The following is a 15,646-nucleotide window of genomic DNA, read 5'->3' on the forward strand; positions in this document are numbered from 1 at the left end:
CTCACCCCGAAGGGGACTCAGGGCGGCTTACGAAAGCAATGCACAATTCAATGCCCACATCACATAACAGCAATAAAACAAAATAACATCAATTAACAATTAACAACAATTCTTGCATTACAACCATAAAACCAATACAAACCAATTTCTCTTCATTGACGGTCAGCGTTTGCTATCTCATAGTTCAAATTCTAATTCCACAATTGTCAGTCCTGTCAGTCCTATTTGTCTGGTTGTCCTTATCTAGTTGTCAGATTGCCCAAAGGCCTGGTCCCACAACCACGTCTTTACCTTCCTCTTGAAGGAGAGGAGAGATGTTGATGCCCTAATTTCCCCCAGGAGTGAGTTCCACAAGTGAGGGGCTACCACTGAGAAGGCCCTGCTCCTCGTCCCCACCAACCTCACTTGTGATAGCGGTGGGGTCAAGAGCAGGGCCTCTACGTCCCACCCCTCTACGTCCGGGGTGGGACGTAAAGGGAGATACATTCAGACAGATACACTCGACCAGAACCATACAAGGTTTTGTAGGTCAAAACCAGCACCTTGAATTGTGCTCGGAACTGAATCGGCAGCCAGTGGAGCTGACACAGCGGGGGGGGGGGGGGGTGCTCCCTGTATGTCGTTCCGGTGAGCAATCTGGCTGCCGCTCGCTGGACCAGTTGAAGTTTCCGAACAGTCTTCAAGGGCAACCCCACGTAGAGTGCGTTGCAGTAGTCTATTTGGGATGTAACAAGAGCATGGGCCACTGTGGCCAGATCAGACTTCCTGAGGTATGGGTGCAACTGGTGCACAAGTTTTAGTTGTGCAAAAGCTCTCCCGGCCACCGCTGAGACCTGGGGTTCCAGGCTCAGCGATGAGTCCAGGATCACTCCCAAGCTGCGAACCTGCGTCTTCAGGGGGAGTGTGACCCCGTCCAGCACAGGCTGTCACCCTATGCCCTGTTCGGCCTTACGACTGACCAGGAGGACCTCTGTCTTGTCTGGATTCAGTTTCAATTTGTTAGCTCTCATCCAGTCCGACACAGCAGCTAAACACCGATTCAAGGTCTGGACAGCCTCCTTGGTGACAGGTGAGAAGGATAGTCTTCCAAGATCAGTGTACTGGTGGGTCCGTAGGTGACTGTGGAGCCCTCTTCTTGACCTGCATCTTCTCCCGCAGTGAGGGCATCGGATTCCAGGTGGAAGGCGGATTCCCAGTTGGGGTTGCCTTGACACGCCTTCCTCTTGGCACATTTCTCTCTTTCGCCCTCATTCGTGCCTCTTCAAATTCTGCAGCACTGCTGGTCACAGCTGACCTCCAGCTAGAGCTCTCAAGGGCCAGGGCTTCCCAGTTCTCGGTGTCTATGCCACAGTTTTTAAGGTTGGCTTTGAGCCCTTTCGCCCTTGGCATTATCACAAGCTAGTCTCATACCACTCCCCGGATTCAAACCTGCGACCTTTCGGTCAGCAAGTTCAGCAGCTCAGCAGTTTATCCCACTGCACCAATGGAGGCTCCCAAGATTAAATAAACAGTATTGAAAAACTCTAAAATCAGGACAGTAAACAAAGTGCATCTAGGTACCAGTCAGGTGGGCTTGGACGATGGATTCCTCTGTGTCAGAATGGGGTTGGACTGGATGGCCCTTGGGGTCTCCTCCAGCTTTATGAATCTGCCATGATGGTGGTTGGACTGAGAGGTCTTAATGCGCTTAAGAAGAAAGCCTTAAGTGCTTATAACTCAGGTAGGCTCCTTGAGAAAGATACGGTCTTCTGGGTTTCCTTTCCACAGTCGAATACGCTGCTGCCTGGGAGTGTGGTGGAGCCTCTTTCCTGGAAGATTTCAACCAGAAGGGCCTTTTTTTGGAAGGTTCTGTATTTTACCATCATTGCTATGCATCCTGTGTGTTTTACCTAGCTATAATTGCTGTTTTATAGGATTTCCTATTGGTTGTTTCCTAGTTTTTGGTGATATAAATAGTTTAGGAAAGTAGCATGATTTGTTCCTTTGCTGTATTGCATTTTAGTGCATCTCACGAGCCAGGTGGGGTTGTGTATTGTGAGAAAGGGAGGAGATACACAGGGAACATAAGTGCAGACACATCGTTGCCGCACGCAAAGGTGGACTGGGGATTTAAAGGGCTCTCCCTGTCAACTGAGGTCTTGAGATTGACCAAGGAGAGGGGATCAAGGTAATCCCCAGTAGGATCCACCCATTTTTCTCCAGAAAGTAGGGAATTTTTCCAATGCCTAGGATCTGGAGAAAAGTGAGTGGGGTCCCTCTAGATCAGGTATGGGCAACTTGGGCTCTCCAGGTGTTTTGGACTTCAATGCCCACAATTCCTAACAATCTCAGGCTCTTTCCTTTTCCCCCTCGGCCACTTAAGGCCTGAGGCTATTGGGAATGGTGGGAGTTGAAGTCCAAAACACCTGGAAGGCCCAAGTTGGCCCATGCCTTCTATGTGATGCAGCAGCAAAGATCAAGTATGGGCAACTTGGGCTCTCCAGGTGTTTTGGACTTCAATACCCACAATTCCTAAGAATCATAGAATCAAAGAGTTGGAAGAGACCTCATGGGCCATCCAGTCCAACCCCATTCTGCCAAGAAGCAGGAATATTGCATTCAAATCACCCCTGACAGATGGCCATCCAGCCTCTGTTTAAAAGCTTCCAAAGAAGGAGCCTCCACCACACTCCCTCCGGGGCAGAGAGTTCCACTGCTGAACAGCTCTCACAGTCAGGAAGTTTTTCCTCATGTTCAGATTGAATCTCCTTTCTTGTAGTTTGAAGCCATTGTTCCATTGCGTCCTAGTCTCCAAGGAAGCGGAAGACAAGCTTGCTCCCTCCTCCCTGTGGCTTCCTCTCACATATTTATACATGGCTATCATATCTCCTCTCAGCCTTCTCTTCTTCGGGCTAAACATGTCCAGCTCCTCAAGCCGCTCCTCGTAGGACTTGTTCTCCAGACCCCTGATCATTTTAGTCGCCCTCCTCTGGACACATTCCAGCTTGTCAATATCTCTCTTGAATTGTGGTGCCCAGAATTGGACACAATCTCAGGCTTTCCTTTTTCCCCTCAGCCACTTAAGGCCTGAGGCTGTTAGGAATGGTGGGAGTTGAAGTCCAAAACACCTGGAAGGCCCAAGTTTGCCCATACCTTCTATGTGACGCTGCACCAAAAAAAAAAAAAACAACAACAATGGGATTTTGGCCTGCATCAATAGGAGTGTATTGTCTAGATCTAGGGAAGTCTGTTCTGCTTTGGTTAGAGCACACCTGGAATATTGTGTCCAGTTCTGGGCACCACAATTGAAGGGAGATGTTGATAAGCTGGAATGTGTCCAGAGGAGGGCAACTAAAATGATCAAGGGTCTGGAGAACAAGCCCTATGAGGAGCGGCTTAAGGGGCTGGGCATGTTTAGCCTGAAGAAGAGAAGGCTGAGAGGAGACAGGATAGCCGTGTATAAGTATGTGAGAGGAAGTCCTAGGGAGGAGGGAACAAGTTTGTTTTCTGCTGCCATGGAGACTAGGATGTGGAGCAATGGCTTCAAACTCTAAGAAAGGAGATTCCACCTGAACATTAGGAAGACATTCCTGACTGTGATTGCTGTTCAGCAGTGGAACTCTCTGCCCCGGAGTGTGGTGGAGGCTCCTTCTTTGGACGCTTTTAAACAGAGGATGGCCATCTGTCAGGAGGTGTTTTGAATACAATTTTCCTGCTTCTTGGCAGAATGGCTGGATGGCCCATGAGGTCTTTTCCAACTCTATGATTCTAGATTCAGGACTCTCCAAGGTGAAAGATTGTGCATCCATTTTTTTAAAGTCCCAAAGAACTGTCCTCCTTTTATGCCCTAGTCTTTATTTTTGTTTTGTTTATGTTTGTTTATATCCCACATTTTCTCTCCATAAGGAGATTCAAAGTGGCTAACATTTAAAGGACAGAAGACATTATGAGAGCCATATACAAAGAGGTGAGAGGAAGTCATAGGGAGGAGGGAGCAAATTTGTTTTCTGCTGCTCTGGAGACTCAGATGCAATGGAACAATGGCTTCAAACTCCAAGAAAGGAGATTCCATCTGAACATGAGGAAGAACTTCCTGACTGTGAGAGCCGTTCAGCAGTGGAACTCTCTGCCCCAGAGGGAGTGTGGTGGAGGCTCCTTCTTTGGACGCTTTTAAACAGAGGCTGGATGGGGGCGCTTTGAATGCAATATTCCTGCTTCTTGGCAGAATGGGGTTGGACTGGATGGCCCACCAAGTAGAATCATAGAATCAAAGAGTTGGAAGAGACCTCAAGGGCCATCCAGTCCAACCCCCTGCCAAGAAGCAGGAATATTGCATTCAAATCACCCCTGACAAATGGCCATCCAGCCCCTGCTTAAAAGCTTCCAAAGAAGGAGCCTCCACCACACTCCGGGGCAGAGAGTTCCACTGCTGAACGGCTCTCACAGTCAGGAAGTTCTTCCTAATGTTCAGATGGAATCTCCTCTCTTGTAGTTTGAAGCCATTGTTCCGCGTCCTAGTCTCCAAGGAAGCAGAAAACAAGCTTGCTCCCTCCTCCCTGTGGCTTCCTCTCACATATTTATACATGGCTATCATATCTCCTCTCAGCCTTCTCTTCTTCAGGCTAAACATGCCCAGTTCCCTAAGCCGCTCCTCATAGGGCTTGTTCTCCAGACCCTTGATCATTTTAGTCGCCCTCCTCTGGACACATTCCAGCTTGTCAATATCTCTCTTGAATTGTGGTGCCCAGAATTGGACACAATATTCCAGATGTGGTCTAACCAAAGCAGAATAGAGGGGTAGCATTACTTCCTTAGATCTAGACACTATGCTCCTATTGATGCAGGCCAAAATCCCATTGGCTTTTTTTGCCGCCACATCACATTGTTGGCTCATGTTTAACTTCCTGTCCACGAGGACTCCAAGATCTTTTTCACACGTACTGCTCTCGAGCCAGGCATTGTCCCCCATTCTGTATCTTTGCATTTCATTTTTTCTGCCAAAGTGGAGTATCTTGCATTTGTCACTGTTGAACTTCATTTTGTTAGTTTTGGCCCATCTCTCTAATCTGTCAAGATTGTTTTGAATTCTGCTCCTATCCTCTGGACTATTGGCTATCCCTCCCAATTTGGTGTCGTCTGCAAACTTGATGATCATGCCTTCTAGCCCTTCATCTAAGTAAAGTAGATCTCTTCCAACTCTATGATTCTATGATTAAATTTTTTTTATGCTGATTGAACAATGCTGGGTTGGTTGGCAATGCGCCCACCTCTGTGGATATATCTTTAGCATGGCACATTGTGAATCTGCTACAAGTTTCAGTTTGGATGCCAAAAAGGGGCTCTGTAACATGCTGGATCCCTTCCCAGCACCCTGGACAGCACTCTCCAAGCAAAAGCCTGGCATTCATCACAATTGTCTCACTCTCTGCTTTAATCAGACCTGACCAGGAGTCATACTGTGTCGTGTCCTGGGCACCACAATTCAAGAAGGAGATTGATGAGCTCGGATATGGTCCACGGGAGAGCAACTAAAATTGCCAAAGGACTGGAAACTATAAATCCCTCTGAGTACATTTGGCTTTGAGAAGAGGAGGTTAAGAGAGGACATGAGAGCTGTTTTTAAGTGTTTGAAAGGAAGTCACAATGAGGAAGGGGCAATCTTGTGGGGTTCCTCAGGGGGCCATTCTCTCCCCTCTCTTGTTTAACATCTCTATGCGACCACTTGCTCAGCTGGTTCAAGGTTTTGGGCTGGAGTGTTACCAGTACGCTGATGACACTCAGCTGGTGCTGAGGATGGAGGGCCGATTGGACTCTGTACCCAATTATTTCCATCAGTGCCTCAACGCCATTACTGGATGGCTGCGTGCCAGCAGGTTGAGGGTAAATCCAGCAAAGACGGAGATCCTATGGCTGGGTGGACCGGGCAGTGGGGACATCCAGCTGCCTACCCTGGATGGCAAGGCGCTACGCCGTCATCGTTGGTCAAGAGTCCGGGAGTCCTTTTGGACCCTCTGCTGAAGATGGAGGCCCAGGTCTCCACCATGAGCAGAACCACCTTCTTTCACCTGCGGCAAGCTAGACGGCTGGACCCCTCCCTGTCCAGGGATAACCTAGCTACGGTGATCCAGGCCACGGTCATCTCAAGACTGGACTACTGTAATGCCCTCTACATTGGCCTTCCTCTGTCGGTGATCCGGAAGCTCAAGTTGGTACAAAATGCAGCTGCTCGGCTTCTTGTGGGAATTCCAATGAGATGCCACATCACCCCAATCTTACTCCAGCTGCATTGGTTACCAATTGAGCACCGGATCACTTTCAGAGGGATGGTACTCACCTTTAAGGCCTTGCATGGTCTGTGGCTGATGTACCTGAGGGACTGCCTCACCCCCTCCCAACCCCAGAGATCCCTCTGTTCTGAGGACCAAGATCTATTAGAAATTCCCAGTGTCAAGACCTTGCGTCCAACAGCAACCAGACGCAGAGCCTTCGCAGCAGTGGCACCCTCACTCTGGAATACTCTGCCACCTGAAGTCCGTGCTTTGCGGGACTTACCAGCTTTCCGCAGGGCATGGAAGACATACCTGTTTCGACAGGTCTTTGATCTTTGATATTGTTGTTTTTAAATTGTTTTAAATTGTTTTTAAATTGTGTTCGATTTTAGCCTGTTCCTGTAAGCTGCTCCGAGCCCCAGGGGAGTGGCGGCATATAAGTTCGAATAATAAATAAATAAATAAATAAGATTGTTTTGTGCGTATTTGGCGACTAAGACACGGAGGCATGGTGATGGGACTCAGCCTGTGTGTGAACCTGAGCCTGAATCTCTGATTGTATTGCCTAATGCTGATGTCAATGTTGATGCTAATGTTGATGTTAATGTTGTTGGGCCTAGTTTGGATAGTGAGGCTGAAGTGATCAATGAGGACGAAGCTCAAGATGGAGACATTTTGGGCATTAAAAATCCTATAAGCTTTGATTTAGAGGTTTCAAGGGAAAAGCCAAGTTCTCATGAGAAAGTTTCTGTCAGACCGAGAGAAGAAAATTCACTCCCTTTTCCTCCTGGCCTGAGCTTGCAAGATAACTTGACACCTGGTCGGGTCAATGACAATAGCCGCAGTTTGGAGATAAGCCAGAACCGCAGGGAGACTCAATGTTTATGTAGGTCCGAGAGAATCCGACAACTGAAACCAAAGATTAGAGTTAGCTGGAATCAGTTTTTTTGGGATTTAAGAGTGGCCGTGAGGGGGATTTCCTCAGACCAAGCATCATTTAGTATTAAGTACAAACCTCCCGGGTTTTCCAGTTTCCAGTGGTCTGGTCTCTAAGGGAATTTCTGGCTTCAAGTGAGAATTAGCTGGGGCTAATCTGTTCATGGATTTCTATTAAGAGTTGTTTGGACATTACTGTTTTGGATTCTCTGCAAGCTTATTGGACATTGATGTTTGCTCTTTCATTTTGGCTTTTTTACCTTTGGACTTCAATCTATTTTATATTCATCTTTCAATAAAAAGGATTGTATTTTTCCTAAACCAAGGGGTGGTGTATTAATGACAAGAGGGCCCTGTTTCCAACTCCGGAGTGCAACACATGGATTCAAACTGCAGAAAAAGAGATTCCCCTTAAACATTAGGGAAAACTTCCTAATAGTGCGAGCTATTCGATGGTGGAATAGGCTGTCTGAGAGTTCAGTGGTTTTCAAGCTGGATGGCTATCTGTCAGGAAGGCTCGGTGTGTGTCTTGCTGGAGGGTAGAAAGGAGGTGAACTGGATGGCATTGGTGTCCCTAATGTTAGAGCATGTAAAAAAAAAATTAGTGGATGAGTGTGTTAATTGAAAAATGCTGATTGGTTGGGCTATACCCCAGAAGCTAGCTGAGCCTGGGAGTGTTGGCAACGGTTACATATTTAGGGTTTAGCTGTGGAAGAGCTTACAGAGAGAGACAGTTCTTGCTTCATGAGCTGCTGGAAGAAGATCTTCCACATGGACACCTAAATACCATCTGAATTTCTCCCAAAGAACATTGTGTGAGTCAGTGCAACTGTTTTCATGACTCCATATACGTTTTTGGGGGACGGTAGCCAGCTCAGCTCACTCTGAGCTGGGTTGCCATGGAAAAAGGGGCAGAGCCAACTGCCACTTGGCAGGGAAGGCATTTTAAAAATGGTCAGTCTGTAGTCTGAGAACTGCAAGAAAGGCTGGTTCTACAGTGTTGAGAATCAGGGAAGCAGTCTGTAGTTAGAGAACTACAGGGAAAGGCTGGTTTTACTGTGTTGAGAACCAGGAAGGTTTAGGCTTTTAGCCTGTGTGGTTTAGATAGGTCAAGTTGACTTATTTAGATTAGTAGTTAGTGTATGAGCAAAAAGGGGGAGAGAACCCCAGTAAGCATCTTTACTGCAACAGAAATAACATAGGGAAAGAATAAGCTGGTACCTGAAGTGAACTGTTAAGGAAAGAAACACAGTTTGAAGAAAAATAAGTTTAAAACCTATTTAGTGGAAGGAACAGTCCTCTCAAGAGTTGTTTTATGAAATGTTATAAATGTAACCTCTAAAGAAATGTGCCTCTAGGAGTTAAGAAACATTGAAACCATTAAGCTTCTTCTATACTTCAATAAACTTGTTACAGTTTCTCTTAAAGCCAAGTCTCTGTTATGAATACTTTCAACGCAAGCCACGCTACACATTAAAGAAAGACCAACAAAGTATTACAAGCTATTAGATGTGTTATCAATTTTATAAATCCATTACAAATAGTAGGAGACCCTGATAAATCAGTGATGGCCCTACTGCTTCTGGTGTCGTCTTTACGAAGTGGTAGTGTCTGTTACAATCCAGAGCAGGAAACGAGGACCTAAGATAACTATCCACCACACTTCACTGTGAAAAAAAATCCTTTTTTATTGAAGAAAAATGATTACAAAATAAAGGAGAAATGCAAAGTCAAAAGCCACAGCAAAATCAGCAAACATGAATGTCCATGAACAAGATCAAAACCCAAAGCCACACTGTAAAATACTGGAACTTGTTAGCAATCCACTAACCGTACTTGGTGTCCTAGAAATCTTTCAAGACGATGGTCAGGGAAACCGGGAGAACTGCCAAGGTCTTCATCAATCTAAAACGATGCCTGAACTGAAAAGTCAGCCCGGCGGAAGGCACTTAAAGCCGAGGAATTGGTTTCGTGATACGCCTCCCTGCTTTGAAGCCGTTGTTTGTATTTCTTTTAATCTGGAAGACCTTCGCAAGCTGAGTGATTTACTCCTGTCTTGCCAGATCTGGCCCCTTCTATTCTCATTAAGGTTCCCAGGTGCAGAAGGGAGTGAAAGGTCATGGCTTCCCTCTGAAACATTCTCATGAACACTGGTACTTTCATTTCCCAAATCTACAGAAGTTTCTTCCTCACTAATTTCAGGAGCATTGACATCAAGAAGTACATTTTCATTAGCATCAGTAAATATATTTTCATTAGCATCAGGAGGTATGAACAGAGAATCAGGTTCAAACTCAGGCTGAACCCCAACAGTGTCGTTACAAATTGGTGGCATCATTGCACGTTGCTCTGCATTAAAAAGAGGAAACTCCTTGTTCTTTACTGATCATTTGCATGGTATATTTTCTTTCTCTGGCAAGACAGTGTGTGGACTGATAAAAATGTGAACTACGTGTGATTTTCATTTCACCACATCTAGCAACTATAGGGTTGGGTTGTTGTGTGGAGAACTCTTGGGTTCTCTGATTCCAGGCGTGACTTCCTGTCTTCCGTCCTTAACATCCTGTCTTCCATCTCTCTTTGCAGACTCTTCTCCAGAAGCTCAACCCAAATATATCAAAGGAGGGAAACGTTATGGAAGGCGGTCCTTACCGGAGTTTCAGCAGTCCGTGGAGGAGTTTGCAGAGGTGACAGTCATCAAACCCCTGGATGAGGAAGGCCAGCCATCACACATCCCCAACGATGACTGTGATGAGGTAAGGATTTCCTCGCACCCAGGATAGATTTGACAAAAAGGAGGAAGGTGTGCAACACGGCTGAATGTTTCTCCTTATTGTCAATCATGTTTGAATGTATCTTATTATCATTGTGCATTTGTCATCACGGAGCCTTCTTCCTTCTTGACACTAGAGACATATTTGAACTCATGCCTCTTGATTTATGGGGTTGACAACTTTTATTTTTTTTTAATTTATGTCACTTTTCTCTCGCCCATTTCAGCCCAAAGGCGACTCAGGGTGGCGTACAAATCGGCAACAATTAGATGCCATATATAAATACATACATCAGTTAAAAGCAAAAAAATACATCATAAAACATTTAAAAACCATAGAAACAATTGTTGTTTCCCCTCTGTTGTTTTGCTGCTGTAATTTTTGAGTTTTTTAATACTGGTAGCCAGATTTTGTTCATTTTCATGGTTTCCTCCTTTCTGTTGAAGTTGTCCACATGCTTGTGGATTTCAATGGTTTCTCTGTGTAGTCGGACATGGTAGTTGTTACAACAGCAAAACAACAGAGAGGAAACAATCAGGGACAGCTAATCACCTCTCAACAAAATATTCTCCCAGGCACTAACAAGCCACACCAAAAAACTGCCAGGCCATCAACTGCTAATCAAGGTGGTCAGTTGAAACATTCACACCTACCTCCAACAGACAAGAGTTCTTTGCCCCACCCTGGTCATTCCACAGATATATAAAACCAATTTTCCTAGTTCAGATCTCAATACCTCTGTGGATGCTTGCCATAGATGCAGGCGAAACGTCAGGAGAGAATGCCTCTAGAACATGGCCATTTAGCCCAAAAAAACCTACAATAACCCAGTGATTTCGGCCATGAAAGCCTTCGACAATACATAGAGTTAGAGATGTTTGGAGAGTCAGTTTGGGTCAGCAATGGAGACTCAAGTCAGTGACTTAAATTAATAGGCTCTGGGTGCTGCATTGCTTTAAACTGAACTGTTTTTAATAGCTTTCTCATCTTTTTCTAATTGCATTTTATGTTCCTGAGTACACATTGGAATTGCTTTAATACTGTGAATCATTTAATTCCATTTTAATGTTCCTCTTCTGTACATTTTTAGTACAATTTTATAAAATTGTAAGCCTCCTCAAGTCCCAATTTTGGGAGAAAAGCGGGATATGAATAAATATAATAATTGTAATTGGGATTAGAAGGGAGAAACATGAATATTGAAGGGAGGAAGATGAATCAGGGACATAAGGAGGTTGAGAGATTAGAGAAATAGGAATGTGCAAGTTGGAAAATATGAGAGGGAGGTGAATAGTTTGGGTCAATTAGGCTGTTGTTACGAATTGTGGAAGTCCAAAACACCTGGAGGGCCAAAGTTGGTCCAGGCCTGCTTTGGAGACACCAGCTGCCACTCTTTCCAGCCCTGGTTGTCCCAAATATGTGACATTCCTGAGAAATGACTCCACTCTTAGAACCAAGAGATTTTTGCTTCAGCTCTGATAATTCAGACACCACATTGTGTTCCCTGTTGTTGCTACATTATTTGCTTGCAAAGATTATCTTAAAAGAGATTAAACAAACAATTCTCCAAGATGTTGCTCACTTCTACAGTGTTCCCTTTGTGCTCCATGGCTCTGGGACTGGTTTGTGCTACTAACCCTTCCACCGATCACATTACAGCTTGAGTTGTAGTCTTACAAGGTCTTTCTCCTTCTCTGACAAAGAGTTTGATGCCCCAACCAGACTACAAATCCCAGGATTCCAGAGCATGGAACCATAGCCATTAAAGTGTGTCCAACTGCATTAATTCTATACTACAGATGCATCATAGAATAGAATCATAGCGTTGGAAGAGACCTCATGGGCCATCCGGTCCAACCCCATTCTGCCATGAAGCAGGAATATTGCATTCAAATCACCCCTGACAGATGGCCATCCAGCCTCTGTTTAAAAGCCTCCAAAGAAGGAGCCTCCACCACACTCCAGGGTAGAAAGTTCCACTGCTGAACGGCTCTCACAGTCAGGAAGTTCTTCCTAATGTTCAGGTGGAATCTCCTTTCTTGTAGTTTGAAGCCATTGCTACACATCCTAGTCTCCAGGGAAGCAGAAAACAAGTTCACTCCCTCCTCCTTATGACTTCCTCTCACCTATTTATACATGGCTATCATGTCTACTCTCAGCCTTCTCTTCTTCAGGCTAAACATGCCCAGCTCTTTAAGCCGCTCCTCATAGGACACAATGGAACCATGGCTTCAAACTACAAGAAAGGAGATTCCATCTGAACACGAGGAAGAACTTCCTGACTCTGAGAGCCGTTCAGCAGTGGAACTCTCTGCCCCGGAGTGTGGTGGAGGCTCCTTCTTTGGAAGCTTTTAAACAGAGGCTGGATGGCCATCTGTCGGGGGTGATTTGAATGCAATATTCCTGCTTCTTGGCAGAATGGGGTTGGACTGGATGGCTCATGAGGTCTCTTCCAACTCTTTGATTCTATCGGAGTGTGGTGGAGGCTTTTAAACAGAGGCTGGATGGCCATCTGTCAGGGGTGATTTGCATACAGTATTCCTGCTTCTTGGCAGAATGGGGTTGGACTGGATGGCCCATGAGGTCTCTTCCAACTCTTTGATTCTATCGGAGTGTGGTGGAGGCTCCTTCTTTGGAAGCTTTTAAACAGGGGCTGGATGGCCATCTGTCGGGGGTGATTTGAATGCAATATTCCTGCTTCTTGGCAGAATGGGGTTGGACTGGATGGCCCGTGAGATCTCTTCCAACTCTTTGATTCTATCGGAGTGTGGTGGAGGCTTTTAAACAGAGGCTGGATGGCCATCTGTCAGGGGTGATTTGCATGCAGTATTCCTGCTTCTTGGCAGAATGGGGTTGGACTGGATGGCCCATGAGGTCTCTTCCAACTCTTTGATTCTATCGGAGTGTGGTGGAGGCTCCTTCTTTGGAAGCTTTTAAACAGGGGCTGGATGGCCATCTGTCGGGGGTGATTTGAATGCAATATTCCTGCTTCTTGGCCGAATGGGGTTGGTCTGGATGGCTCATGAGGTCTCTTCCAACTCTTTGATTCTATCAGAGTGTGGTGGAGGCTTTTAAACAGAGGCTGGATGGCCATCTGTCAGGGGTGCTTTGAATGCAATATTCCTGCTTCTTGGCAGAATGGGGTTAGACTGGATGGCCCATGAGGTCTCTTCCAACTCTAAGATTCTGTGATTCTATGTATTTGCCTCAGGAATCCTTCCCTCCGTCTTGCGGTCTCGTCGCTTCCAAGCACCTTTGAGTTCCTTTGAAGGCCTTTAATCCCCAGATCTGATGCTTCTGCGGATTCTGTGGACAGATTCCCAGGTTGTTTCTTTCTAACTCAGCAGCTCTGTGTTTCCGTAATAACTCTCTTTGGCTTTGCAAAAGAGAAGGGCAGGCGGGGCGTAATTGCACGGAAGCAACAATGGAAATTAGCTGCAGGCTTCTGGCTCCGGAGACAAGGCAAGCCTTGCCCTTTTTTGTGCAGTGGTCAGCTTGTTCTTTCCTGCCCTCTGCACATCCTTCCCGGCTTTGACTCCGGGCCAACCCATGTGCCAGAACAAGGGCACAATTATTCTATCTGATGGCCGCAACCTGTTCCCAGTGGAACGGCACATTTTGAGGATGTTGTTATCAGGGCTTGTGGGCCGCTTCTCCTCCCAATGATTGAATGCTGGCAATTGACTTGCGAGGTTGTCCTTTTGGCTCTTGCGCCCGATAAAAACGTGTCATCTTGATGCGCCATTCCCTGCAGGTTTCTTCCAGCTCTCTGGAGACGGCTTGATAAAAAGATGGCGGAAAGGGTCAATATTTCCATAACTCCTGGGTTGAGTAGCATGTTAACAGATAAGGACCGGTTCAAGCCAGCTTGTCTATTGCAGCGGTGCCGAGATGGTGTGAATAGACTCCGTTCCATTGAATAGTATTGAACTGGCTGTCAGGGTTTCCCCAGTAACTGATTGATTGATTTCATTAAACCTCCCAGTTTAAATTGTCTGGGCAGCGGGTGAGAAATGATTTAATAACACAAACCGCAAAGTGACAGGAGAACAATGACTGCAAGGCATCCGGCGATGAAGCCTCCGTCAAAGCAGCAGCAGGAATTGGAAAGAAACAAGGCCATGCCAATTCAAACTGATGTTTTTCTCTTTTATTCATTTGTTTATTTTATTTCAGTGGTACTCAATCAACCCCATAATACAGTTACTCATGTTGTCGTGACCCCCATGTTGTTTGGCCCATTCTTTATTGATCCAATCTCTAGGTTTTTCCGAGTTCTGACTATTCAGTTCCTGGTACACGTAATGTTATGAATGACTCTTCAATGATTATTATGTTATGAATGACTCTTCAATGATTTTAAAGCATAGGTTCTTTTTATTGCAATTTCCAGCATGAGAGGGTATATCAGATTACAGAAAACATTTAGACAAAGAATGACATTGGACATACAGACATACAGATTCTATGCAACTACATTGGATTCACAATTACATTGGTTAACAAACAAACATAGGGGAATTACATTTCCACTCAACATTCACACACATGAACACGCATTCATCCACATGCATCCAAATATTACCATATCAGTTCTTGTGGGTTTTTTCGGGCTATATGGCCATGTTCTAGAGGCATTTCTCCTGACGTTTCGCCTGCATCTATGGCAGGCATCCTCAGAGGGATGGCCTCAGAGGCCTCTAGAACATGGCCATATAGCCCGAAAAAACCCACAAGAACTGAGTGATTCCGGCCATGAAAGCCTTCGACAATACATTATTACCATATCATTTTCTCCCTCCTTGGAGAAGCACCTCAAGGAAGTATTAACGCCACCGAAATGGGACCACCAAAAACTGTAAGGAACCTCCGACAATGCTAATTAAACTGCCACCATAATGTAAAAAGACTCTGGTATTAAAGTCTCTGTTAGTCCCTGTTTGCGTTGTGAGGTAATTTTGGTAGAGTGGAATGCACCGAACGTAAAATCAATGGAGCTGAGGCAGTTTTTAAAATAACAAAGAGAACAAGTTTATTGTTGAAACAAAGCTTGTGGTTGCAATATAAAGATGTTCAGCTTGGCATATACTAGATGGTTACAATATGGAGAGGTTATGCTTGGCATATACTTGATGGTTACAATATGACTTGGTAGAGATACAATTCAGGCTTTGGATGTTACACTTATAAACTCTTGCTGTAGTGAAGGATTTATTATTCAGTGTTCCCTGCTGTGAATATTCTCACGGTTTGACCTATACTGGATCAAATAATAGAACTCCAGTCTTCCACCGACTGGCAATCGAACAAAGCCTCTGTTAGTTCTTTTAAACTAAAGAAATCTAACAAAGTTTTACCCTTCAGCTCCCTAGCTGAAGAAATATTCACGAACACTAACTAAAACTACACTTCTTCACTCCTCAGAGTCTCTTCCCTGACTCTGCTACTCTTTCAGAGTCCTTATCCGACTCTGCTCTCACTCTCAGGGTCTCTTCCTCCTGACTGAAACTTAACTGTCACTTTCAAACCTTTTTCTCTCTAAGCTCCTCCCACCTCCTCTTCTGCCTTGTTTCCATGGCAACATGTCTCTCACAGCTGGGCCGCTTCAGCCACAGGCAACCAATGTAAAACACAAATACAGATTTAAACACATTATAATAAACACTTCTGTACACACCTGTAAGGCCA

General features: G+C 45.3%; 1 protein-coding gene across 11 annotated transcripts in view; it reads left to right on the forward strand.

Annotated features, from left to right (window-relative positions):
- Positions 1 to 15,646, forward strand: part of NIN (ninein) — a 188,166-nt gene that overhangs the window by 84,043 nt on the left and 88,477 nt on the right. For 10 of the 11 annotated variants that reach the window (XM_060753002.2, XM_067463133.1, XM_067463134.1 and 7 more), the window contains exon 5: positions 9,771 to 9,940. In XM_060753002.2, coding sequence (XP_060608985.2) covers positions 9,771 to 9,940 — 170 coding nt within the window. Of the gene's footprint in view, positions 1 to 1,733; positions 1,846 to 9,770; positions 9,941 to 15,646 lie in introns of those variants that run through there. The other variant, XM_067463131.1, reaches the window with a different exon arrangement.

Source organism: Anolis sagrei, chromosome 1, assembly GCF_037176765.1.
Source record: "Anolis sagrei isolate rAnoSag1 chromosome 1, rAnoSag1.mat, whole genome shotgun sequence".
Taxonomy (NCBI): Eukaryota; Metazoa; Chordata; class Lepidosauria; order Squamata; family Dactyloidae; genus Anolis; species Anolis sagrei.